Source organism: Acanthopagrus latus, chromosome 12 (genome assembly GCF_904848185.1).
Source record: "Acanthopagrus latus isolate v.2019 chromosome 12, fAcaLat1.1, whole genome shotgun sequence".
NCBI lineage: Eukaryota > Metazoa > Chordata > Actinopteri > Spariformes > Sparidae > Acanthopagrus > Acanthopagrus latus.
In genome coordinates this window covers 21,331,187-21,358,249 of record NC_051050.1, presented here as the reverse complement: position 1 = coordinate 21,358,249, position 27,063 = coordinate 21,331,187, and the positions used below count along the sequence as shown (strand labels likewise).

At 41.7% G+C, this 27,063-nt stretch overlaps 3 protein-coding genes and 1 long non-coding RNA gene across 7 annotated transcripts in view; 3 read left to right on the top strand and 1 right to left on the bottom strand.

The window, feature by feature from the left end:
* Positions 1-1,098: 1,098 nt before the first annotated feature.
* On the top strand, positions 1,099-10,861 carry LOC119029509 (MOB kinase activator 1B). Its single transcript, XM_037116344.1, has 6 exons — positions 1,099-1,409; positions 2,623-2,789; positions 5,482-5,575; positions 5,995-6,128; positions 7,730-7,893; positions 7,996-10,861. The coding sequence occupies exons 1-6, from the start codon at positions 1,396-1,398 to the stop codon at positions 8,071-8,073; spliced, it is 651 nt and encodes a 216-aa protein (XP_036972239.1). The 5' UTR covers positions 1,099-1,395; the 3' UTR covers positions 8,074-10,861.
* Positions 10,862-11,648: 787 nt separating this feature from the next.
* On the top strand, positions 11,649-17,051 carry dck (deoxycytidine kinase). Its single transcript, XM_037116556.1, has 7 exons — positions 11,649-11,841; positions 12,169-12,284; positions 13,596-13,789; positions 14,305-14,452; positions 14,599-14,714; positions 15,024-15,123; positions 16,802-17,051. Exons 1-7 carry the CDS (start codon positions 11,739-11,741, stop codon positions 16,826-16,828), a joined length of 804 nt encoding a protein of 267 aa, XP_036972451.1. The 5' UTR covers positions 11,649-11,738; the 3' UTR covers positions 16,829-17,051.
* A 163-nt stretch (positions 17,052-17,214) lies between these two features.
* The window catches only part of LOC119029611 (electrogenic sodium bicarbonate cotransporter 1-like), a 35,385-nt gene continuing 25,536 nt past the window's right edge, over positions 17,215-27,063 (top strand). For 3 of the 4 annotated variants that reach the window (XM_037116552.1, XM_037116551.1, XM_037116554.1), the window contains exons 1-3: positions 17,215-18,440; positions 24,153-24,226; positions 25,067-25,243. In XM_037116552.1, coding sequence (XP_036972447.1) covers positions 18,424-18,440; positions 24,153-24,226; positions 25,067-25,243 — 268 coding nt within the window. In that variant the 5' untranslated portion in view covers positions 17,215-18,423. The remainder of the gene's footprint in view (positions 18,441-24,152; positions 24,227-25,066; positions 25,244-27,063) is intronic. The other variant, XM_037116553.1, reaches the window with a different exon arrangement.
* On the bottom strand, positions 17,895-19,229 carry LOC119029615. Its single transcript, XR_005078035.1, has 2 exons — positions 18,659-19,229; positions 17,895-18,525 (listed from the first exon to the last, which is right to left on the bottom strand). It is a non-coding gene; the product is annotated as an uncharacterized LOC119029615 (long non-coding RNA).

Genomic DNA, 27,063 nt, shown 5'->3' with positions numbered 1-27,063 from the left:
TTTATCTATTCTTTATTTCTGTTTGCTGGTGCTTTTCAACATACATTTGCTATATACATATACACTGTTTATTACAGTTATACACAATACAAGAAACATTAATTGAACAAACAGAGTACATAAATAACTATGGTAAGGGTGAATATGAATAACTAAGTGGTAACCCACCTCCCACGCACCCCCCAGAAAAAGGGAAAACAAGTATGATATACGTTCAAACCATCAGACAAAGTGGTTGTGGAAGACAGGAGAAAGGTTTGGAACACATATGTCCGACAGCACTTGAAGGCAGCACGACTTGCTTGAACTGTAAGCCTTGTGATGTCACTGTTGTGTTCAGAAATCTTTCATAATGAGAGTAAACGTAAAACTGTGACATCTAGCGGAAGTTTTGACTCCACAAACACAACTTTATAGGATTTACAAAAAAAATAGTAACCATATACTTTGTTTTGCATGAAATTATGAAAGAAAAGGGCTATGAAATGTCTAAACAAGAGTGTGTAGAAAATATCCAACTGACACAAGGAACCTGAGTCAGGTTTTAAGTTGCACTCAATGTTTTTACACACTGATTCCAAAACAGTTTACAGGACTATATAATACACATACAGCTAAAAAATTAGGGCAACAAAGCTGAAAGGAAATTTACTTTTATTACTTTCAGTTTTCCCAAACTAACAGTGGGGTGTTAGGTCATTATTTGAAGCAGTTCAAATGAAAGTAATCTGGAAAAAATGAAAAAATAAATAACCATGAATAGAATTTATTGGAAATATACCAATAACATTGATTGAACAAATACAATGTAATGGTGTTATCAAAATCTTGACAAGGATGAAAATAATAATTCAACTAATAACTTTGATGACATATTTTTGAATGCACAAAATAAAAGGAAAATCCTGTTTTTTCAGTATTAATATCAGATGAATAAAAATGACACTGAATGGAAATATTTTGTTCACGGATGCTTCAATAGCTCCAGAGGAGTGAGTTTCTTCTGTACAGAGTAGTTTTAAAGTCTACCTGCTGTGTTGACCACTTCTGTCCACTGGGTGGCAGCACGCGGCAGAAGTGCGTGTGATCTGCCGCGAGCGTCAGGTGAAGAAGTGAGCTCTACATTCAGTGCGCTGGTGCCTCACAGCGTACAGAGCAGCATCCAGTGGACCAGCCTGCCTGTACAATTCAGTTGTTTCCTTCAACACCAAGGCGTATATGTATTTCTGGTGGAGGCATATTTAATTTGTATTTTACACGACCGCCGTTTGAGGAAGCCCCAGAGGAACCCGCGGACGTGTGAGGGGGAGTTTGAACAAACAATCCCTTCGGTCTGCCTCCACTCTGCTTGCCAGCTTTTTGCCAGGAGAGTTATTTTCTGCCAACCGAGGAAACATGAGCTTTCTATTGTGAGTTCTATCTAAATCTTCAGTGTTTATTTTACCTTGTCATTTAGATTTGTGTCCGGAAAACCTCAGCGGTTTCTGCGTAACACAGCTAGCTGGCTAGCCATAGCATAATACGGGATAGGGCTACTTCCTGGATTCAGCTCCGAATGTCTAATGTGTTTCGGTTAGCTTTCTGTGAATTACTGTGAAGATTAACATCAGCATCGATGGTAAACTATCTGTAATCTATGAATACCTTCTGTCGTGTTCCACCTCAGGGCTTGAACCCGCACAGCAGCGATCCTAGAGCAAATGTTTTAACTGTAAGTGTCTCACCGTCGGGCCTGGATATGTGCTGGCGTGAACACTTTGTTGCCACGGGCTAATCCAGCCTCGATGTGACAGTACGCACCACCAATCCATCTCTTCATCCACTGTTTCATCAAATATCTGTTTGTGGATGAAATGACAAGGCTGGACATCAACTTAAATACGCGTCTTTTTAGGTAACTGGAAGAAGAGATGAGCTAAAAAAACGAACAGTCGACCCCAGGAAAACATTAGGTTTTTAGGTTTGACTACATTACTGAAAGACTTGTCTGACATTTCCTATAAGCTACACAGCATATATGTCATCAGAAAACCCTCCTTTTAATGTGTATAATCAGGCTTTTTTTAATCAGCTATGGTTGATTCCTAATTGTGTAATTACAACCAAAATCACATTTCAGGCCATGGACAGCATTTTATTGCAATGTCTAGATAATTAGTCCAACCACTCTTCTGTCTCAAAAGGATATAGTGACAAAAGAGTCTGTCTTGCTTGTAAAATAAAATATGAAATGTTATCGAATGTTCTAGATAGGTTTTAGTAGCTGATGTTGATGCTCTGAATGAATGAATAACTGTATAAGTGTGTGGCCCATCGTGTTGTGACTCTCATAAATTCATGTTTAATTGGGCAGCGAGAGGGTTTGAGTACTGCACCTCTCCAAATGACCTCATTAAACACACAGAGAGACATACTGTTCTGGCTCCTCCACCGAATCTGCCAAGCCCATCGAGTCAACGGGAGCTCAAAACTCCCTCTTTTCCAATCAAGAATCTGACTTTTCTGTCTGCAAAAGTCCCTCGCCTGGGGGGTTACTGTGTGAGCTCACGGTTTGTCATCATCTTATCGGCCTCCTTATTTATCACACCGTTTGTCTAACCCTCTTTGAAATGTGACTCACAGTGGAAACCGCTCATCCAAGACGTTCAAGCCCAAGAAGAATATCCCAGAGGGTTCTCACCAGTACGAGCTGTTGAAACATGCAGAGGCTACGCTGGGAAGTGGAAACCTGCGTATGGCGGTCATGTTGCCCGAGGGTGAAGACCTAAATGAGTGGGTCGCAGTCAACAGTAAGCACCAGTTTTACCTTTTTCCCCCTCTTTTGTTGAGGCACCTTTTTAACTTCAGAGTCCTTGTATTCCTCTTATTTTGTTTCAACTGTCACTCTCCTCTCGGTCTCTTTATCTGCATGCTTCTCAGTACCTCTGTCCCTGAAATCTCAATTAGTCCACATCAAGAATCAGTTGAGGGCGAACTATCAGGCTGTAAGATCTTGGCATTCCCTCTAAAGACCGCGTGCATTCATGCTGGAAAAACCACTGTGAATGTTAAATAGACTTTATTGTCTGTGTTCTGAGAGGCTTGTTTACGTAGGTCTAAATCGAGACAAGTGGTCGGTCAGCAGGAGATTAATATCCTCTTGCGTCAGAATGCCCTCCGGGGTTTTGAGATGTCCAGTGTCTTTGCATGTTAGGAATTTAATTAAGTTTTTATTTTAGGTCTTTTTAGTGTGATGTGGGGAGGTTTTGGATTCTGATCTGTCAAAATCGATGCAGGACACATAGAAACACATCGAATGCATCATTACGTTCTCTTGATTTTGCTGTTTGCCTGTCATTTGATGCTCTTGAAGTTAATTGCAGTTGATTTGGGTGGACTGTATTGCACGGGTCTTCAAACATTTGATGCATTTAGGAATCCCTTTGTAGCACAAGAGCATAAAAAATGAAGCAGGCTGTGACTGCATGTATCCACTATTATCTACTCGGTTTACTTGACAAGTTCAGGCATCCTCCAGCTTTGAGTTTTTGCCTGAGAGATGTCTCGGCTATGTCAGTCATCGTTGCAATCCCCGTACTCTCCAGTTTCATAAAAGCTTGGTGGAAATGGATGGATGTTAGTCATTGCCGCATGAGCTGTTCTAACTTGCACAATAAAGGGAAGTTAGAATAACTTCTCCCAACACCGAGTCTTTATGACTTTCCTCATGATGTCTGTTCACGAGGCGCAGTTCATTAGAGTTTTTTTAAGAAGCGTTGCGACAGATGAGGCTGCTCGCGGATGACATAAATCATAATGTTGAAGATTTTTTTCAGCACTGAAGTCATGATTTTTGAACACGATTACTCATTGACTTTGTAAACATCATGAATTTATAAAATAGATGTATTGGGATGTATTTGATACTGCTCTCCCACTGTGAGTTCACTGTGTATTAAGAAGCTGCCACCAGCAAATGCTTGTCATCTTTGCTTGAAAAACGTGTTACAGCTGAAAGGATTTCTAGTCTTTCTTGTTGACCAAAGGCTCCTCATCTCGTCTTGAGCTGAGCTAAACATGCCACAGCCTGGCTGAGAGTGAGTTTAGGCTTTTAGGGCGGGGGTGAACGCTGTTAAGGCGAGGGGTACGCTGGATTTATAACACAAGAAGAAACAAGAGCTCGATTGTGAGACAGAACTCATTTATATTGTTTGAACTGTTTGAAGCCAAAATAATAATTGAAAGTAACACTTGATTCATTACCCGGCCCAATAATCATGTGGTAGCATTTGAAGCAATAAGCCACCAGTGGTTTGTGCTTTATAGTGACTCAACAATTCTTGCAATGCCATCTTTATAGCCTGAGCGTCTCTGATCTTCTGTGGCTCAGCTGTCTCTTTGCATACACATCTAGCTCAGTCTAAGCTCCAGGAAAAATCTGCCGTGGTGACGACTTTGGCGCCTGTCATGGCAACGCGCTGATCAGCTGAGAGCACGGCAGAGGCTGCAGTCATTTCTCTCTTTTTCCACCTCCACCTCTTCACCAGTGCTTTTTGCACCTTTTTACCAGACATATTCTCGATAAGATGTGTCTGTATTTGTGAGTGTGGTGTGAGAACAGTTGGCAAAGGCCGTTCTAGCAGCAACGGTTTGTTGATCTGCAGTTCTGAATCTTCCTGATGAATACAGACCACTATTACCTGGTGGTACGTAGAGATATTTCCTTTCACACAAGTGCAGAACGCACAAGCTAGTTGTTCATCGGCTGTAGTCTTTTTGGCCTTCTCATCTATTCGCCTGATACATCTCTATATATATCATGCTTTCCTTCTCCCAACAAGTGTTTTAGTGCCATTTTATCAAGCATCTGAATTGTGCTCACTGACATCAAAAGACAGTAGGAAGATAATTTAGCAGGGCCTTGCCTTGAAAATGCACATTTCTGTATTTAAATAATTCTCAATACTGCTTTCCAACACTGGTTGTAATCAAGCTTCACATTAACTTTAAAACCTCCAGTGAATGCTTGCAGCTCTACAGCCATATGAAAGGCACTTAAATTGACAGTGTCCAATATTTGATATATAAGGTGACATTTTTGAAGTTATTATAAAGCCTTGACCTTGTCGTGAATACAAATGGTTTGGACAAAGGTATCTTCGTTGATCATCTCTCCACAAGACATCAGCTGTTCAGTGTGTCTTTTTTATGTGAGATTTTTTTCCGTAAGTTTAGCAGAAAGAACACTAACTCTGCCAACACTTTAAATAGATATCTCAAACTGAAGGAAAGCCAGAGTTGGCTGTGAACTGCTGGGAATGAGTGATGCATTTTGTTGCAGATAACTGGAGTGCGCCCTGGTCTACAGTTTTGAACTGGGCTGTGAAGCCGGGGTGGAGGGCTGTGGGGGAAACTTGATGCCAGCTATTTGTGCTGACACACATGGCGTTTGGTCCCATCTATTCTTGATTTAAATATGTTCTTTTTTTTCTTTCTTATCAGCTGTGGATTTCTTCAACCAGATCAACATGCTGTACGGCACCATCACAGATTTTTGCACAGAGGAAAGCTGTCCAGTCATGTCCGCTGGTCCTAAGTAAGTTCATCAGTGTAGATCTGTGAGGTTATAGTTTATTATAACCTGCTCATCTTCGTCTCTCAAGGCTCAGCAGGGGCATGGAGGAGAGGAGGGGGTGGGGGTGATTAAAATCTAATTGAATTCATAATGCTGCATGCCTTGTTGTTGTGATAATGTAAAACACCTACCAGCCTTAATCAGTAGTCTGGCCTCCTGCTGCCAGGCTCATTTCATTCTCAGTGGATGTTTTATATGTTAGTATCTCTCAGGGAAAAACGGAGCTCACATGATTTAGATTGGCTCCTGCAAGGTTGAAAGGATCTGTATGAGAAAGATGTGATTGCGAGTTGCATCAGCATCTTGAAAATGAGACTGAATGAGAATGAATAAAAAAACTATTTTCAATATAAGATATCTTCTACCTGTGTTTTCTGTAGGTATGAGTACCATTGGGCTGATGGGACCAACATCAAGAAGCCCATCAAATGCTCTGCTCCCAAGTATATCGATTACCTCATGACCTGGGTGCAAGACCAGCTGGACGATGAGACACTTTTCCCTTCAAAGATCGGTATGACTCACCTCCGTTTTCTCTCATCTCCTGTCAAAGCCGTCTGTTTCGTGTGGGTTTTATGTGTTTGTGCGGTTTCTGTTAGTAATCAGCTATAAAGAAAAGCAACTTTCCTACACCTGCTGAATGACTAATGATCAGATGTCTGCAGATAGTTTTTTTTTTTACCCAACAGCTGTAGTCTGTTGAATTTAAACTGCCATGCAAAGAGTGTAAATTATACTTGTAGGTAAACTCTTGAAACTTAGAGGGAATGTACATTTAAATTGCTTGAAATGCTAATTGAATTGTAGATGCAATAAAGTTGGAGCCCCGTGATGTGGAAGAAGGGACGAAGTATTACATAGTGGATGTATTATTATTGTTATTATTATTATTATTACTATTATTATACCAGAGGGGACATTTTCTAGGTCATCAGCAGGAAAGTACATGAACATTTCGTCTGTTTGCTTATTCATGAATCCACGGAATAGTTCACAAACACATCCAGATTGAAATTGTCAGAAATAACTGGGTAACAGCTGCAATTTACATAAATACCAACACAAGCTTGTGCCATCTAAGGTGGAGCTTCAATAGGGGTGGATGGCAGCCAGCACAAATAATTATCTCATCCATCCTGAAGTACATCTCAGTGGAAGGAGCAACGACTGAAGGTGCTCACCTGGAGTGTGCTTCAGTACCATGATGAATAGATCCATGGTAGCTATTATTTTGTACCAGAAAGACTTCAAATGATCTGTAAAAGACTCCAGGGTTGGTCATGTTTGTTTCTGAATGAACAAGATGCGTAGAAGACTGGACACTGCATGCCCATTCCTGTGTCACAGCTTTATTAAAGAGCTCCTCATCCTGTCTGTCACCTGCTCCCTTTGAATAATTGAGTTGCACTGTAGGTTACTGTAGCTCTGCTGTGTACTCTGCAGAAAGAGGCTCTCTTCCAGGCGTCTGCACTCGCTTAACATTCACTGAATCATAGAGAACTGCACAATCTGAGGTGTATAATACAGTGCTGTTTTAACTCCATCAGCATTCCCCACCTACAGATGAACCATGTAGCTACGGTGTGATGTGGTTCCGTGCTGCAGTCATGATTGTTTGCACTTCCCTTAAATCGTGCCGTGGCCTGCCTGTGGAGGCATTGGCAAACCAGAGAACATGCTGTACTTGCATCTTTCTTTATTGCTCTGAGCGTTTGGGGCTTATTGAGATTAACAGTGAGACGAAGATGGATTGAGTGAACTTTAAACATGTGTCTTCTCGGCTCGCTGCGTAGAGCAGCAGAATAACTGCAGCAGCCATTAAATGTCACCCTTTTCTTCTTTAGACACATTTCTTTTTTTCTTAGATCAAGCCTTTTTTTAAAAAAATGTGTGTGTGTGTACTGGTGTATACTGAAGAAAATTAGTGTTGAAACAGTTTGACATATTCAGACCCGTTATGTATCCATAAACTCATAGTTTGTGAAATGTCGATAATATTTTGGTATTCTAAAGCTGAAAGTGTTTCCACAAAGCCATTAACTCAGTGACCGTCCTAGCTGCAGTTTATCTTTGGCTGTATGTTTGAATAACAGCTTTCTCCTTCTCGTTTCCAAGGTGTCCCCTTCAAGCGAAACTTTATGTCGGTGGCGAAGACCATCCTGAAGCGGCTGTTCAGAGTCTACGCTCACATCTACCACCAGCACTTTGACTCTGTCATGCAGCTGCAAGAGGAGGCCCACCTCAACACGTCATTCAAACACTTCATCTTTTTTGTTCAGGTACAGAATCTTTCAGTGCTTCTCACTCGAGTCATACTGCATGTTGGCAATAATGTAATGTAAGCACAATGTGAGAAATCTTTCCCTTTTCGTCTTTTTCAGGAGTTCAACCTCATTGACAGGAAAGAGCTGGTCCCACTACAGGAGCTGATTGAAAAACTGACAACCAAGGATAGATAAACAGCATTGTAATCCTTTATTTTATTGGTCTTCTAGTTTTTGCACAGATACCCACCCCCACCCTGGCTGTATGTATGCAGTATATATACTATATATTTCCATTTGGGGAAATGTTTTTAATAAGGCCAGGAAGAAAGGAAGGGTCTTGATAGGTTTATGGCACCAGGACTAATGCAATCAGGGATTACACACTTAATTGAACAAACCACAGATTAACATATTGGAGAAGTTGCTCTAAGCTGTATGTAAAGATCCCCAGTATTCAGTCAGGGCTGACATTTAGGATAATATTATAGAAATATGTTCATTAGTTTTCTATTACGCTACACAGATTTCTTTGTTTCACTTGGATTTATGGCTACAGGAGGCATTTCCACGCTCTTGGACGCACAGGGAAGAAAAGCGTGTGAGTGGAGTTGCTGTATCATTATAGGAGGGTGTTGTCGGTGTCGGTGCGAGAATTTAAGCCAGCCTTTTAAGTCTGTTTAACGACAGAAGCTCGTTATTTAAGTCACTACGCTACATAGAAGGATCTGGGTTGCAGACTACTACTGTCTACATCTGTAACAGCCCACATCTGTCAATACAAAAGAACCCTAAGTGCCTAGCATGGCTCATAATTGCCCTATGTCAACAGTGAGTACTGTAAGACAATAAAGGCCATATATCACTAACTCGATTGACTTAACATTAAATTTTCCACCTCACCTTCCTTTAAGTTTCCACGCTTCTTAATTCTCTCTTACACCACTTTTGAATTACTACTGTAACTTGGTTTAGATGGTATTTTCTGTGTAAAACCATACTACTCACCAACCTTCTCCTTATTTAGTTATCAAGTCTCTTTACCAAGTGTTCTGTGCAGGTTATGATAAAATGAATGTGTTGAAGGATATAGAAGTGAGGCTAGAATATTGTCATGTTGTAGCAGGGACTCAAATTAACTAAACTTTTAGCTTTTCCTAGTGACATGTTTCTGAGTACTAGTTATTTTCCCCCTAAAAACTTGAAGTAGAAACAGAATTTTAGGAAAAGTCTTCAAGGGATCTAAAACCTTTAAAGGGACAGTTCACCCCCAAATCAAAACTACATATTTTTCCTCTAACCTTTGATGCTGATTATCCATCTAGATTGTTTTGATTTGAGTTGTTAAGTTTTGGAGACGTTGACCATAAAGGTATCTGCCTTCTCCTGAATATTATGGAACCAGGTGGCGCTCGACTTGTGGTGTTCAAAGCGCCAAAAAATCCCGACTCTGTCATTTAAGTAATCCAAAGATCTTGTGGTGAGCACTTCAATGTGAGAACTATTTTTCCTTCCGCTAAACTACACCCGCCTAATGTATCACCACTCGCATCTAGTCATGGTCAGGAGGACGCCTCCGGAACAACAACTCGGGATGACGGAGAACATTTCGGAACATGTGTTGACGTCACGCGAGGCTGAAACATTGCCGAAAAAATAAACAGTGGGCTAACAAACTTTTACCAAAGTCATGTATTGTGAGGACACTGTACCTTTTCCTTTAGTCTTCCTTGTCACTCAAACTCTGCAAACAGCTGTCAGTGTCTTGCACTGAGTGATAAAATGCAAATGAGCAGCCATCTGTTTCTATCATATTCGAGAGAAGGGAGACATCTCTACAGCTCCGCTGCAACTCACACCAAAGCAATCTAGATGGATAAATAGCACAACAAGTAAGAGACAAAAAACATATATTTTTGATTTAGGGGTGAACTGCCCCTTTAAATTGTATATAAATGTTAGAAGTAGAGACCTGTGTTTAAAGTCACAACCTCCCAAAAAAAAATACAAGCATTTTGAATCGGGTTCTGCTGCGTCCCTTGTTATCTCACGAGCCATAAAGCACTTTGAGCAATTTTCCTGACCTCTCTCTCGCCTGAATGTTTATACTGCATAGACTGTGCTTTGTGAGAAGCTGTGTCATGTGACTGACCATATAGTTTTTCCTCCCTCTGTTATATTTCCCCAAATGAATGTTGAATCGCTTAACCTCCGCTGGAAATTGGCTACGATAAGGCACAAGTGAGATTTCTTATGCTTTTGTACGGTTGTTTGTTGCTGTGCTCCAAACAGCAGATGCATGTGCCCCCCCCTCCCCGATCTCAAAGTGTAGTTTACTATGCAATAATTGACACGAAACACTAAAAAGGGTTACCAGTCGGCTCATTCGCTCTTTTATCTGATGTTGAGTTTCCTCTATAGTGCTTAAATTCTGGTGTTTGATAGACAATAGAGTTGCTTCTCTTTCAGGTTTGGTTTCGAAAAATAAAAACATTTTATATATCTTCTTATCTGGAACTTGTCAGAGAGGTGTAATACTTCAATGCACTCATGTAAATACTGAGGGTTAGACCTGTCTTAAAGATACTTTTCAGCGAGCATGGAGTGGTAGCGTGTTTTTTTCGGTTTAAAGAATGCAACAAGTCTTTTTAGAGGCTGCTTCCCCTCCTTCCCTCATTTGAATATTAAAATTTTGTTTGCTTTTAATCGTTGAGTATCTCCCCTTCCACTTCCTTAGCTAGCTATTATGAATGTTACTGCTCACCAGATATCTGAAAATGTAATAGAAAAACCAGTCATCCTGAAAGCATCTCATCCTTATGAAATGCCCATAACAGCCTATTGCCTACAGTTTTTTTTTTTCCTCCTTGACTGTAATAATTGATGAAATGTTTGTAAATAATGGCTTGGTAGGGGTTTTCAATGCTACTGAATTGATTTATGCTGTTTACAAGGCAAATAAAGGTGGTCTTGACTCTTTAAATCCATTGTATTGTTCATTGTGTTGTGTGAGCTCGTTGCAGACAGAAATTACATCAGTGTAGTTTTTTTTTTATTAGATCATCATTCAAGTAACTGTTGTTTAAACTCCATATCATGTTAGTTGAGACACTTATTATGAGGAATGAGAAAGCATTCCAACGTATGCCACATGTTGTTATTGATTAACTGATAACTGACTTGTTTATGAAACTTAAGTGGTAGTCCCTGAAGGGCTGTGACTTGGGCTCTGTGTTGTGTTTGCTGCTGTTGTTTTGGCCTATGTTGTTTATCAGAAATAAGATCCCATGGGGGGAAACCAGACGAGGCGTGACTTTAGCACTCTATAACACAGTTGAAAACATTATGGAGAAGTGATCAAAATCGATTCAGCTAAACCAGAGATTATAGTCTTCTTCTGTGTCAAAACACGGTGCCTACATTATCCACAATGCAACTTGTGCCATAAAAAATATATACTTTTGTTTTTTCCACATTCTGCAAAAACCCGTAAAAACATTTTTAATGTAAAATTAAATGTAATGTAATGTAAAATTATTTAATTAAGTACTTTTTACACATTAAAACATACACATACGTATTTGTTCTTTAAATAGGCTGCATGTTGTTAATATTAATATGCTTTTACATTAACACACATTTGAATGCAGGTTGTAATGGAGTACTTTTGCAGTGTGCTCCTTTAAATACTTCCTCCGTCAGCTGCAACTTCCGGGGGGCGGAGTCACATCTGTGCGGAACCGCCACTTCCTGACATCTGTTACCGCCAAACTTCAAACAGCAGGGAGACGTCCAGCAGCTGCAGCAGCCGCAGCAGCCGCTTTAATCAACAACAAAACACCGAATTTACTAGCTGGAAAATGTCTTTTACTCCGAAGAGGCCCTGCCCGGAGCCGCTGAACGACTCGATGAACGACTCGATGGAGAGGAGGATAAAACGGATATCAATCGAGGGAAATATCGGTGAGTGCAGCTGCATTTGTTCTGGACAGAAAAGCGAAATTTTGCAGATTAAGCTAGTTATCTTAAAACCTCAACCGCAAGCAGGTGGTGCATTAGACAGATTTAACTATCTTCAGGTCATGATTTCGTAGTTACGCCTATTTTATTGGTCTTTTATTGTCGAAATGTGTTACCATTAAAATATTGCCGCCAAATGCCAGACTACCGTCACTTCCTCCACTAATTTATTAGCTTGCACACTCGGTACTTTAACATAGCATTCATATATGTAAGTAGGTGACTTATAAGATGTAATTTAACCTAAATGTCTGGATCCTTTGTGTTCAGCGGCGGGCAAATCCACCTTTGTGCGCCTTTTGGAGCAGGAGAGCGGGGACTGGGAGGTGGTACCAGAGCCAATCGCCAGATGGTGCAATGTCCAAACAAAAGGCAGTGACTTCGAGGTATTTTTACATACTGTACACTCATATTCCTGCATTTTTAAATACTGCTCTTAATTCGGCCTGTCAGCTGAAACCCCCCAAAAAACTATTTATTTTAGAAAAAAAAAACCCCGCCGTGAATGGCTTCAGCTCACTTATCTGAGCCAACTCTGTAAATCACAAATTTCCTTATGGAGTTTGGCGCGTCAGAGGAATAAGATCCTCCAGTCCTCTCTGCTGTGGCTCAGCGTGCACAGGACAGCACACGTTAAGATGGCTGGGAGAGTCTCCGGCTGTATTTAGAGTGCAGCTGCCATCTGTCCATATATCTGCACTGGTCACTGGTCACCAGCTCACATCCAGAGCAACAGATGGTCCCACACTGGGCAGATGAACGTGTCCCACACAACTGCAGCCCCAGCCCCACCCATGGGCTCAGTTTCATGGGCTCAACACACCCATATGTAAGCTTTGTGAAGCTTATCATACAGTACAATACTGTGTCATGATGGGTTAGTCTCTCTCATGATGATAAAATGCTTAAACAACTGAACTGAACTCATTTGGAGTTAGTTATTTGCTTGATTTTCACAGTTTAGTGTCTAAAACATTAGAAAATGGAGAATAATGCCCATCACCATTAAAAAGTATAAATATTTATTTTGTCTGGGGGAAAAAAGGTCTAGTTAACTGTCATCGGGAAAGAAAAAGTAAAAGAAAAGCAGCGAGTATTAACATCCAAAGAGAGTTTTTTGGCATCTTTTGCTTGGAAAATCAAAAATTTCTCCCATTTCCAAATCTTTCTGATTATTTCTGTGATGGTCGATCATCTAATTTTATAGAAAATTCATGTGTTTTTATCTTTTTTTTTACATGTAAGCCAGTAAAAATGTTGGAATAATAATGTGATGTTTTGTCAGTACAGTTTTTGACAGTTCAGAATGATACTGTACACTGTACTCAGCACAGTGTAAAATGATAGTAGAGGGGTATTATCAGTATGTGTGACTGCTGAGTCCTTTTTAACAAGGCTGTTGCATCTATTCTGTGCAACTGCTGTAGTTTGATCATGCGCCCTCTGCTGATCGTGGGGCTGAGTTATGTGATGTAGCTGCTCATAAGGAACTAGGTGGAGTTTGGAAACATTTCAGGTTTTATAGGTTCTTCCCTTTTTTTATGGCCTGAGAGAGTTTAAGATAAGTCCATCTTCATTTTGGGACGTGGATTTCTGCACATAACTAATATTTGATTGTAGAAGATTTATTGATCCCAATGGGGAAAGTATCAGGTGAAGACACTGTTTTGAATTCACCGTCACCCCTTCTGTCCTAGGAGCTGACCACATCTCAGAGGAGTGGGGGGAACGTGCTTCAGATGATGTATGAGAAACCAGAGAGGTGGGCCTACACCTTCCAGAGCTACGCCTGTATCAGCCGGGTGCGTGCCCAGATCAGGTCGGCCAATGGGAAGCTCCGAGAGGCTGAGAATCCCGTGCAGTTCTTCGAGCGGTCAATCTACAGTGACAGGTATCGACCTATGTCAAAATATTTGCATAAAAAATATTTTTCCAATGCTAAATATTTTCTGGTTTCCTTACTTCTCTATGACTGAAACATGACATTTAGGAACTTCAGAAACGCTACGACATCGTTCACAATTTTCTGACATTTTACAGACCAAACAACTGATCAATTAATTGAGAGAATCATCAAAAATAGAAATAAATTTAAGCTGCAGCCCTAGTAAACTGAATATTGTGGGACTGTTTGACAAAACTGATGAGATTGTGTAAAGGCATATTTCACCAAATCTGATATTTTACACCCAAAATTGTCAGTTATTAGAAAAACAAGCAGCAGTTTAATTGGCAATGAGTGAGTCAGTGGTTGCAGCCCAACTTTTGATCCATTCATGAACTATACATTTAAAAGTGTGTTCTGACATGTGACAGCAGTGATGCAGATATGCAGCTTGCACTGAAAGTAAGGAATTACTGATATGGTCCAAAGTTTTTGTCTTACTACCTCCTCTTGTGTCCCAGGTACATCTTTGCAGCCAACCTCTACGAGAGCGAGTGTCTGAATGACACAGAATGGTCCGTCTACCAGGACTGGCACGGCTGGCTGCACAGCCAGTTTGGCAAAAACATCGAGCTGGACGGCATCATCTACCTCAGAGCATCACCAGAGGTATTCATCCTTACCTGCCAAATCTCTGTATTGCTACTTGTAAATGAAAAGATTTTGCTTTGGAAAATAGATTCATTTTTTATTGTGAGAAAATTAAATGTCCCAACACAAATGTAAGTAATTTCCCTGTGTGTGCTTCTGTGCAGAGATGTTTAGAGCGGTTGCGCCTGAGAGGCAGAGAAGAAGAGCAAGACATCCCTCTGGAGTATCTGGAGAAGCTCCACTTCAAGCACGAGAGCTGGCTGCAGCACAAGACCATGAAGTGAGCACATGTAGACGCGGACAACAGATCTGCTTGTATCTTGAAAGAAAAAAGATGTTATATCTGATATTGGCCACAAGAAAACGATCCCATTAATGAAATAACCTGAGGCTGAAACTGTGTTGGATGCATGTGATCTGCATCTGCCACAGTAATGTGTTTTTAAGAAATGGATGAGGTTGTTTCCCATAAAGTAACAGAGCATCATCACTTTTGAGAGAATAAGTCCAGCAGCATGAAATGAAGGTGCCGTTTCCTGCATGTGAATTGTTCAGCATCACTAACCATGTGACTCTCTGCGGCCCACAGCATGGAGTTTGAGTATCTCAGTGACGTGCCGGTCTTAACCATGGATGTGAATGAAGATTTTAAGGGGAGTAAAACCAAGAGTGCCAACATGGTTGAGAAGGTGAGTGACCATTTAAAGATTCGAAATGGTCAAATTATGTTTACTGATTGGTTTCCATCCAAATACTCCCACAGGACATGGAGTCAAACATCCCATCAGCCTTTTTTACCCACAGAGATTTGTATTGGTGTACAATAACCCTCTAATAAAACTTCCACAATACTACATTTCGGAAGGAAAGATCGAACCTTTTACTTTGTTGTTGTTACAGCCGTAGCAAGAAAATGAATTTGTTATGAACATAATGTTTTGTTGTCCAGCTGCAACATTATAATAATGCAATGTCAGCATTAAGAAATATGTGAAAGTGACTACTGAATCCTAAAAGTCTTGTTTTCTTAAAATAAGTGGGGGTTGGGGGGGGTGTGAATCCAAATAGAAACCGGAGAGGCTGCTGCAACACTATGCTTCCTCTATAATAAATCAAACTGGCTATACCAGGCGTGAGACCAGCATGTACATGCATGTGGTGTGTATATCACAGAAATCTGCATTAGGAGTGTAAAAAAAATAGGCCAGTCTTGGAATTCTAGTTTTGCACAAAGAGTGTACAGCCCCATTATATAGAAAGTTTCAGAATTATCTTTTAATGAAACTAGTTGATGAAGGTTCTCAGTCATCCAGGTCAGGGTGATTCTAAGTGCTATATTGAAGGGAACTAGAGGGGCGTTGCAGGCTTCAGGGCGTTGAGGTCACGTGTGAACTCCAAGTTTCAGAGTCGTTAGGGCCACCAGTGAGTCGTTTGGGATGTCGGTCACCCTGTCGGCATTTAAAGCAACATGCAACTTTTCCTTCTAAGGCTTCTAACTGAATCTCTTTTAGTTTCTCTTGTCCTGTTTGTACTTTCAAACATCTGCTGTGTTTTAGTGTCATCCTGTTCGCTCTCATGTCTAGTTACTGCTGGTAACTGAAGAAGTCATAGTTAAAAATAAGTGAATTAGCGCAGCTTTATTCACAGGGATTCTTCCATAGTACTGCAGGGATCAAGACAAGGGAGTCGTAGGTTTTTAAAGCACACCCTCAAGCAGGTTGCCCAGTTGTGGTGAAAATGCAAAACGAGTAGAGCCAGTCCAGCAGATGTTTCTGCACTATGAAACTTCAGTGAGAGGGCAGGGTCACAGTGTTGCATTCATGTTTATGACAACATACAAGTTTTCAACACACAATATTGTCATGTTGCAATGAGTTTTGTTTGTGGTTGGCACCTACATTACACCTGACAAACCTTTACAGTATTTGATAGGCATGTTGCACTTACTGTTGTCTGTAAATATTAACTTACTCATAGTACTTATAAAGAAGTATACACAAACTCACTGCTAAAAACATGTTAAAATGTGTTGTTAAAGGGAATAAATGGGCTGAAATAAATGATTGGGGTGTATTTTGGGAGTTTGTACACACTGCTGAGTGTGATCACACACACACACACATCTACACACCCGATGGAAAGATGGAAATGAGTCTTGAAGAGCTGCTTATGTAGCGGTTTCATGTTGATGGTAAACACGGGTGCGTTCAAAGGTCTTTAATAATAAATGGACTCCGCTCTGCACACTTTAGACAGATGGTGAGACACCCACATGTTTTTTCAGTTAGTGTCGCCAGGACAGAGGCAGCTTGTGACTTTTGGTGCTGTTGGTATTTGCTGATTCTGACTGTTGTGGTTCTGTTTCAGGTGAAGGAGTTCTTGAGCACGTTGTGATGGAAAATCCAATCTGTGCCCACAGGAGGAAGAAGATAATGTATTTTACTTTGAAAACAATGAAATGCCTCAACAATGAATACTCTTGTTTTTATACTATAATTATAAATGATTTAGCTTGTTGCTTTCTTAAATTTGCTGTGTATTTATAAATATTTTGTGTGTAATTGAGAATGTGTCCATTCTCCAGTGACAATAAACCTGAAATACTTAGTGTCGTACATCCCAACATGAACATCTTTGAATTCAGAGATCCTGTGATTATTGTTTCCCCGCATGAAATAATGAGATCACAACAGGTGTTTGTGTCTCTGCTCTTCCAGCAGATGTCAGTATTCTCCATCACAGCAGTCGACTCAGCTATTTTTGACTGCTGAGCTTGCCTTTACCTGGTAGCTCCAATAGGATCTGCTTAAAGCCACCTGGAATAGGTGCTTTAAAGGGGAACTATGTAGTTTGGGAGAAAGACATTCAAGCTCATGATTTTAATGTTTACCGCATCATTGAGGTAATGATACATGTTAAGTGTTTTTGTAAAGTTGTGAATGAACCAGCTGTTCTCAGAGGAAAATAAGGTCCCCAGAACACTGTTTCAAGCTAGAAAGATGGCAGGGTCCGCCACATATAAACACAGGGAAACGGTATGAAATTGTGTTGTCCCTTTAAGGTCAGTTAGTTTAATCAGTTTATCCAAAACAAAAATCTTTAGTTTGTTTGGGCATAATTTTTAAAAAAGAAAAAAAAAAGTTGATGAAGACCTTTGTCTTCTGATTAATATTTATTAACCAAAATTAGATTGAAACTTTGTTTTTCACTTTTAGAGACAAAACAGCGAGCTGAAGCTCTAAGATTAGCTTTTATATGCACATAAAAAAAAGGTGTTTAAAATCAGTACTGACTGTAGCTGATATTTAAAATATGTGTGTGAAACAAAAGTCTAAAATGAAAACATTTTCTGTTTTAAAGTTTTAAAGTGGTATGTTTGTAAAAAAAATAAATAAAAAATGAAAATAAAAAAGGATAAACTTGTCCGAGCAGTTTTGATTGACATCCAAACTCAAAAAAATGTTTTCATATTTAAATTTTTTATTTATTTTCCTCATATTTAATAGACGCAGTGAAACCATCACTCCCCTCGTTCAGATGCAAAGTGAACAATAGATACACGCTTGTCAAGTTGAAGGACTTGCTGCGCCACCCAAGACAAACTTTCTGACCTCCACCCCCTCCTGTGGCGTCACGCAGGAGGAGGGATGGCACTTTAAATATGGAAAAAGACACGCTGCGCTCACAGAGGCTCTCCACACGCTGCCAACGAGACTTTTCCTCACCATGTCACCGAGGAGCGATCTGGAAGAGTCCAGCACGATGTGAGGATATCGCGTGACGAGTTCAATTTGATTTGTAGAGTCGGAGAAGTCAATTCCAGCCAGATAGCCGCAGCTCGCTCCTCGACTTCTTTTACTTTTTTTTTGTTTTGTTTATCCAGTTAACAAAGCTCGACGAGCGGAGTGGGTGAAGATTTCCAAACGCAGACTACGAGAGGGACCTGAACCGAGCAGAAGGACTGCTGATCATCTGTGAGGTTTCTCACCATGAGTTCCGACAAGAAGTAAGTTTATGATCTCTCCTCTTTACTTGTTAAACGTGTTGAAATGTCAGCGTGCGGTCCACGCGTAAAGAGCGTTTCCTGCATCCTGCCCAGGTGGAAAAAAGTGTGAATTACTCCTCAGGTGGTTGCACCAGGTGGATATCAGTCACATGGAACGTGTATTGTCGGGTTTTATTAGATGACTTTCTGTGCGTAAATCTCGCCACACGGTGCCATACCTCTAGTAAACCTCCAGCGCACCGTCGACCAGGCTTCCTATCAAGCCAATAAACGTTTCCATTCATTGGAGCTGCACCCTTGGCAGGCTAACTAAGACACTGTTGCCTCACCGCTGTGGCTATGAGCGGCCGGTAATCTATTTTCCATGAAGCTGTCACTCTCAATTAGAGAGAGGCGCAGGGCGCGCAGGCCAAGTGGTGGAGAGGTGTCTCCGGTGCAACTTCAGTGAATAAAGCCGTGTGCTCGCACCCTCACAGGCCATGTGGTTCCCCCCCCCCCAAGAAAATCAACACTCAGCTTCGGCCACCTTGTGCGTCCACGTTGCGCATGACGCGCCGCCTCAGCCGCAGCGAATCAGACTGAATGGTTGCTATCAGACACGGAAACGCGCTCACGAGTCCGTGTGCAGTTTCCTGACATGCACCTGGAACTCATCAGCTGTTTGATTCTCATCTGCAGCTGGTGTGAGCTCTTCCTGCTGTGTTAGGATTTACAGTATCGGCCTCATGTTTACCCTGAAAGTGTCACTGAAACCTGGAGTTACTTTTCACGAGTGTCAGCCCTGCCCTTCTTTTACAATGGCAGCGGATATTGTAAAACCCTGAACGATTCCTCATTCTTCTGTCTTTTTGTGCTGATTGTGAAAACTGGGTGCAACAGGGAACTGTTCCACTCTAACTGGAATCTTGTGTGCTCTTCTCGCTGCTCTGCTGAGTGATGGTCTCTGCACAGAGATGCCAAACCGTTTCCTTGTTTCTTAAAGTGCTGTTTCCAAATGTCCAGGCTCACCTGAAGGAGCAGAGAGCACAATTCACTGATTGCATAAGAGATGCTTAATCAGGTGTTGACATGTGTCCTTTGCCACCTCTCACCTCTGACAGAGACAGTTTTATAGAGCAGAGACACTTTGATGAGTAAAGCGATAAACTGCTGCCACCACCCTCTGTGGTACAAAGTCATTCTTCAGGCGAAAATGCTTCAAACATGCTTCCGATCCATAAAAAGATCAAATGTCAGTTGACTGGCTCAGGAGTGCCGCTTCACAAACGCAGGTAACGCTAAACAGGTGCTCTGTGGATACAAGTCAATATCAAGAAACCCCCCCAAAACAACAGAGGTTAGACTTAGACTTTTCTTTGTGATCAGTAAGCTATAAGCAGAAAACACCAGGGCACACGTCCAATTAGTAGGAAAGCTGATTCCCAACTTGTCAAACACAGACGCTTTTGACTTTCTTACAAACTGTAGAGCGCATACCTCCACCAAGACCCAGACTGAACACTGGTGTAAGCATAACCCATTACGTTTCCATAGTAAGAGTGATTTCGGCAGTTTCTATCAGCATTTTAAACCTTCAGCTTTTCACCATCAGAAGTCACTTTAACCGGCTGACTGCTGCTAAAAGTTTTCATCACAGGCCCCCATGTTTTGAGCATCTGGCATTCGAAAGATCACTTTTGTCTGGAGAAGCACTTTGAGTCATCATCTGTAGAATCATCCCTGTACGGACAGTGCGGTGCAGGGGGGGGGGCACCCAGCACCGCGGTGAACCTGGCCGGTGGGATTGGGTGCGTCACTCTGTAAAGAGATGGGGATGATCCCTGATCCCGAGCAGCTGATCCCGGCTCCTCACGCACCGACAGGTTTATCCAGCCTCATGAGGTCAGCGAGGAACAGAAGCAAAGTGAGAAGTTCGCCATGCAGACGCCAGATAGATGGATGCAGCTGATCGCTCTGACCCGCACTGGGCTTCTTTTTCTTTTCTTTTTTTTCCGTATTAATCAGGCCCAGGGAGTCATGGCAGGAAATGAAAAAGGAGATCAAGGAGATTTCCTCCATAGACAATGACGTTAATGAGAAGTCGTAGGGCCTTGTCTACCTTGTTTTCATACAGATGATATATGTTTAGCCTCTGTTTTTCTTTGTTCTACCTGGTTTTTACCTTTTTTATATAAAGTCTTTTTTTAGGTTCATCATTTTATATACGGTCACTACTAGAATGCGTTTACATGCTTTAATGCTCAAAAAGCACATCAGTTTTCACTTTCTGTCCCATCTGAAATGCTCAGTTTTTGCTCCAGTCCCTTTTTAAAGCCTCCCCCTCCCGAAAACCTAGTCTCCTCTGATTGGTCAGCTCACACATGCCTGAGCCGACATCGTTCACTGTGTCTCGAGTTGACTCTGTCATGTTTTCAGCTTCCCCTTAACTTAATTTCTTCTGCCAATATAGGCAGAAATTATGCAGATGTGTTACATGGTGGCTAGTGTGATGGAATTAAAGGCAGGGCTACTGAAGAGGCGTTCGGGAGCAGTAGTTTCTGTGGGAGAGTCGAGTCGAGCTTCATAACTTTTGAATGCACCAGAACTTGTCTAGAATACTGAAGGCAGGAGGTGAAAACTCGTCTCCTTTTGAAGTTTCTTATCCTCTTCACATCGACTTATTCTACCTCCTCATTACCACTCAATTCAAAACAGGAATGCCGATCTCTTCTCCTGCGTCACTGTGCACCACCTGTGGTATGTTTCTCATCATGAGGGTCCCCCTCCCTGTCTGAGGCCTCAGCGTGGAGTGATTAACGTGGCTCCATTGACTTGCTTTAGGCCGCAGTAAACCTGCAACATGAGCTTCCTCTGCTCTCCTGTGTGGCCGACGGTTTTCTGAAGGCCTTCTCGTTGTGTTACATGACCGGCCTCCGTGTGCCCACTCAAACCATCCACAGCACTGTCGCAGAATTAAACGCTATACGACTGAGCCGAGTTCCTGGAGAGCTCCTCAAGTGCATTTCTCCTCTGTTTGTTCTTATAGATCTTGAATATGTGTTCTCAGAGACACTACAGGCCGTGTTGAGCACAAGCTCTTCACACGAGTTATTCCCCAAAGCTGTAGCTTTTTTTTTTCTTCTTTTTTTTTCCTGTACGTTCTGTCCTGGAGGAGTACAAGCCAAGCGGAGCACAAAGAAATCTGGAGCTAGACGATAGCGCTGTCCACACACTGCCGTGTGGGAACTTGACCTCCCTTCTTTTGGAAACAACAATGGGCAACAAAAGGAGGGTACAGAGGCTAATCACTGTATTGGTATTGCCTGTAAACTTGGCCCCGAGCCCGGCCACTCCTCCATCACTCGTCTGATCTCGGAGCTCAGCATTACGTCTGCTTATCAGCGTTATACCTCCATCTCCCTCGAGGGCCTGATACCATATCCACTGGGGAAATTCAGATGAGCTCGCAATGCAATCGGAGGAACAAGTTGTGTCCTTCCTGACTTTGTTTATTTAGCAGTTTGTGTACACAGCCCCCATCCCCTCGTTTTTTCGAACTGTGCCGTCCTCAGCTGGGGATTGTTCGGTGGCAAACGCAAACTGTCGATGTGTTTATTGACATTCTTGATACGCATCCGAAAGTCAAATATTTGTTTCTAGTTGTTTAACAGAACTATTCTCATAAGACGGTTGGTCAGATTTGCCAGATGATTTCCTAATTTGATACTCACACGGTTATGTAATCCCAGAACACTCTCTTGGAAAACACAGGCCTCAGTAGAAGTGAAACAAACTTAAGCTTTGCTCCCGATATGATGCAGTATTAACCTCAGAAGTCAGAATTATTAAAGGGTAACTCCACCTATTTCACACATTACAGTGTGTCCACAGGATTTAGGGAGTACTACGGGCATATGTGGGGAAAAGTAATGTGAAGACTTATGTGACTTATGCATGAAAATCTGATAAATGGCCTTTAGTGATGTCACACAGTTGATTAGTTGCATTGTGGGTAATGTAAGCATTGTGTGTTCAAAAGGAACAACACGTCAAATAAAGTCAGATCTGTTAAATGATTCTGATCATTTGTTTTTAAACTTTCCACAAAGAGTTCAACAGTGTGCAGTGTGTGAATGAATGTCAGATCAGTGGACTACTTCGCAAAATGTGATGTCTACATTACCCACAATGCAACTTGGCTCACTGAGTGACATCACTGGAGGCAATTTATTACAGATTACATGCAGCTTCCTCTTCAGTAGCTTCCCATACAAAAGACTTTATATAACTTTGTTTCACGCATGCAGCTCCTCTACTACTCTAAGTGAACACACTTAATGTGTAAAATTATTTGCTTTATCCTTTTTGAATGCGAATATGTTTCTAGTTTCCTAGCTCCTCTGTGACCGTAGACTGAATATTTTTGTGTTTGAGGACGTCATCATACAACACTTAGCAACATTTTCAGACATTTTGAAACTTTTCCCGCTTGAATGTTCAGCTCACAAGATGCGGAAAGTGACAAAACCAAGAAAAATGTTTAATAAAAAAAACTAATTATCACAGGTACTGGTACAGTTATAATGTAAAAACTACTCCTCTGTTTAAAATGTGCCTTATTTTGTCTCCACAAGCATCTTGCAGTGCCTAAAATCAACTTTTGATCCCCAGATTGGAAGCCAATTTATTAATCAGCAGTGAATATAATGGCCAGTTGTGACCTAAACAAATGTTAGTGGTCTGGATTAGTCACACTTTGCTGCACTGGAGGAGCCACATTCCTTTCAACCTCTCCGGTAAGGTTTAAGCTCGTTGATCAAAGGAAACTCCAGGTCACGTTGCCCGTGAAGATGCTCTGACATCCACGATGGGACCAGGAAGTAAACACAAAGCCCTCTTTGTGCAGTGGAAAGTCCAGTCATGTCTGTCATTCAAAAACAACTGATGAATGCATCTTACAGTGATTTTTAAAAGTCCCCTGCCATTCATACATCCACTCATGGAGGAAAGAAGAGCTATTGTTTTACAAATCTTAGCCATGTTGTGAGCTGAGCTGTAGGTGGAGTGGGACTTGTTGCTCATGTGTGGGTGATTAACAGAACATCAGAAATGCTAATGCACTCTAAAGCTCGCTGGATTAATTGCCACGCAGTGATTCGTCATGTTTTTGAAGCGTTCATCTCGAATATTTGGACAACACATCACAACGGTGAGTCAGAGTGATGATGGAAGATCAGAATGATGTTGCTCTCGATGTAACTAGTGGTCTTTAACAGGTTGTTCTGTCAGTTCGAGGCTGACTTAAAGCGGCACGCTAACATTGTCAACTGTTATTAAAAGCAAGTTGTGTCCAACTCAGAGGTAGGACACAGGTACCCTGTATGAGCCTTGTCTTTTAGGGGTCGCTGTGATTGGCTATTAATGTGCTACCTAACCCTGACTGGTTGTTTGATTCTGACCTGAGGTGCAATCATGTTGACTGTACAGTGTCTTGTAATGGGGTGAAATACTGTTTCTGTCCCATAATATTGCTTTAAATGAAATACTGCTAGTGACATGCACCGGTCAAAATCGGTTATTTCAAACAAAACCACGATGGCAACTAGAGATTGTAATTTGCTGGAAAACCATAAAAATGATGACTCATCTGGCGCCTGGATGAGTCAATGAACACGTGCATGCTGATCTTTGCAGTGATCCACATTTAATAGTTTTTCTCCTTTTGCCCCGCAGAGTTGAGGACGAAGCAGTCTTGGACAGAGGAGCGTCCTTTGTCAAGCATGTCTGCGATGAAGAGGAAGTGGAAGGTAAGCTCAGTGATGGGAGGGGGGGAAAAAGGAAAAAAAACACCGGCACATTATCTAGCTCATGAACACGAGATAAGCTTCAACTTATCTCATGATCTGCCCTGTAGAAAACTCTGGTCCCCTCCGGTATCGGCACAGAATTGGATGAGTTATTTCCACTTCAGCTCGACATGTCTGCACAGGAAGATGTTACTTCAAGTGCTCTTATCCTGTCCAGTGCTGAGAAGAATAGAATTTATCTGGAGACGCCCACCAATATTTTAGAGTGCATATAAAAAAAAAATAAATTTAAAAAAAGCACATGAGGGATTGTGTGTAGTTGCAAGACCTTAGCTTTCCCTGTATGAGATTAAAATGCTGTGTTTAGTGTGCACCTCACTACTTGGGGAAACCAAGAAGTGTGAAATATGGTGAGTTAAGTCTAGTGTTTGTAGTTTTCTCTCTCTGTCTATCTCTAATTACTTCCTGGATGCATCAAGTCATCATTTCCTGTGTGAGCCGCTGCGTAGGAGGCAGTTGGCATTTATTTAATTTTGACAGTTTGTCTCATTGACAACAGGGTGTATCTCTTCCTGATTGGAAATGAGCCACAAACCATCAATAGATTATGTTTTTCGACATCAACACAAGCCAAAAAAAACCCCGCTGATGTGTCAAAGCAGCAGACGTTTCCCATCAGATCACACCGGGAGAACCAGTTCTCGTTGTGTTTGTCCCTCCGGGCGGTGATATAATTTACCAGAATTCAAGATTAATGTGATCTTTTTTTTTTTTCTTTTTCTTTTTTTTTGTTGAGTGTAATCTGATCTGCTTCCCCTCCGTTGCACTGTGTCGCTGCAGGTCATCACACCGTCTACATCGGCGTGCACGTTCCCAAGAGCTACCACCGGAGGAGACGCCACAGACGCAAGTCCAGCCACAAGGACAAGCGGGAACGAGCCGAGCACGGCACGGAGGGATACAAGTCGGACGGGGAGACCGCCGATGAAGCCGTCACGAACGTCCTCAAGCCACTCAGTGAGTTCTGATGAAGTGCATGAGGGAAAGCATCACATTTGTAATTTGAAATCAGTTGGGTGACGTCCAGCGGCAGTTTGTAAATCACAGCTCACGGGACGTCAGTGCTCTTTCAGTTAAGGACGTAGTCACTCAGTGGGAGCGGGGAGGGCTGGGTGGGGTCGGCAGCTAAGAAAGCAAAAACAAAACCACCAGACAGAAACCTACACTCAACAGAACTGATAGACCGAGGAGGATGGGAACATGTCGAATACTAATCTGAAAATGACACTGGGATTGGCTTAAAGTGTGTCAAGTAAATACAAGGGGGGGTATTATCTGCCACCTCGATGATTAACACCGGACTTTGTGGGATTTGTGAGGAAGGATTCTCTGAAGATAAAAAGAAAACAAGTAGATTGAAAGAAAAGAAGTAGCAAAGCAGCACAAACCGCTGAAATATCAAGATGCGTCACGAGCTGGGGGAGGATGTTGTTGCAGCAGACGGGCCTGATACAGCCTTGTTCCTTCTAGTGGCTTTGTTGTAGACAGTGATGGAGGTTGGAATTTTCTTATTCGAAACTTCCAACTGCTAAGCATTCAAGGTGCAAGACGCCAGAAGTTGGCAAAAAGACTTGACAGACTGTGGCAAAATGACTCCTCGCTGGCAGAAGTGCAGCCTCTCGCGTTATGAATGAATAGAGGAGGGAAAAACAACACATTAGGTTGCAGACACAGCTTTTGTGTTTTATTTTACAGAACATTTTATTAATTCACTCTATAGAATTACTGTACAGCTGCTCCTTTTGTGAAGTCAGTGTAGGTGGATGTGCTGTGAGTTTACATGTAGGACTTTGAATGGCGTTCTATTGTGGGAGATTTGTTTCTTGTTAGAAAGTCAGATTGTCTGACCTTCACCGTTGACTGGAACTTAAGCGGAACTGCCTGGATTTTGGGTAACACATTGTGATGCGCCTGTGGAATCTAGCTGCGTACACTACAGGCCATCGTGTGTGAAAAGTTGACAATAATTCAAGTTCTATAAACCACTAGAAAATGCGATCAGTGGGCACAAGACACTCTGGCAATGCGTCTCCTCTCACATAGTTGCAGTTGTCAATATTGTCAGTGTCTTTCGGGACATAAGTTCGCATGGGGCCCACCAGCACGGGAAAGACTTGGCCTCTTTGTACTGAAAGGTGCTTTTGAAAGAACACGAAAGCACCAAATGTGCAGAGCAGTCGGTCAAATGTTGGTAAACTGAAGCGATGACGCAGGATCGAACGCTAAAAGAGATGCAAAATGCGCATTGAGATTTATGTCCTTCTCGGGAGTTTACTCCCTGCTGGCGGAGAGCACACCAGATGTCTTTCCTTATATAGAAGCTTATAGGAAAGTGGCATTATAGCAACATTAATCCCAACATTGTTTCCTAGAACAGGAAGAGTAATTATATCAGTCTTAAGATATAAATCAGATTTAACTCATCTCCCCCTACAAGAGGGGACTTTTTTCTTTTCTTTTTTTTTTTTTTATTAACATGGAAACTCAGTGGGAAAGCATTAAACAAAGATTTAGCCTCAGTGTACAGTAAATGAGCCATGTGATTGTACGGGGATTCCCATGTTGCATCTCTAAGCCTTGATAAAGTCTCTGTACCATCACACAAACCTCTTGGGTGGGTTTTTTTTTTTTTTTTTTAAAAAGGCACAAAACATGACAATCTGGTTAAAAGCCATTTGCAAGACATGCAATTATCACGGTGCTGGAGTTCACCTTTAAAATGGCAGATCCTTGGATGGCATAATGGGAGAGTATTTACACTCTGCTTTAGTGCTGGT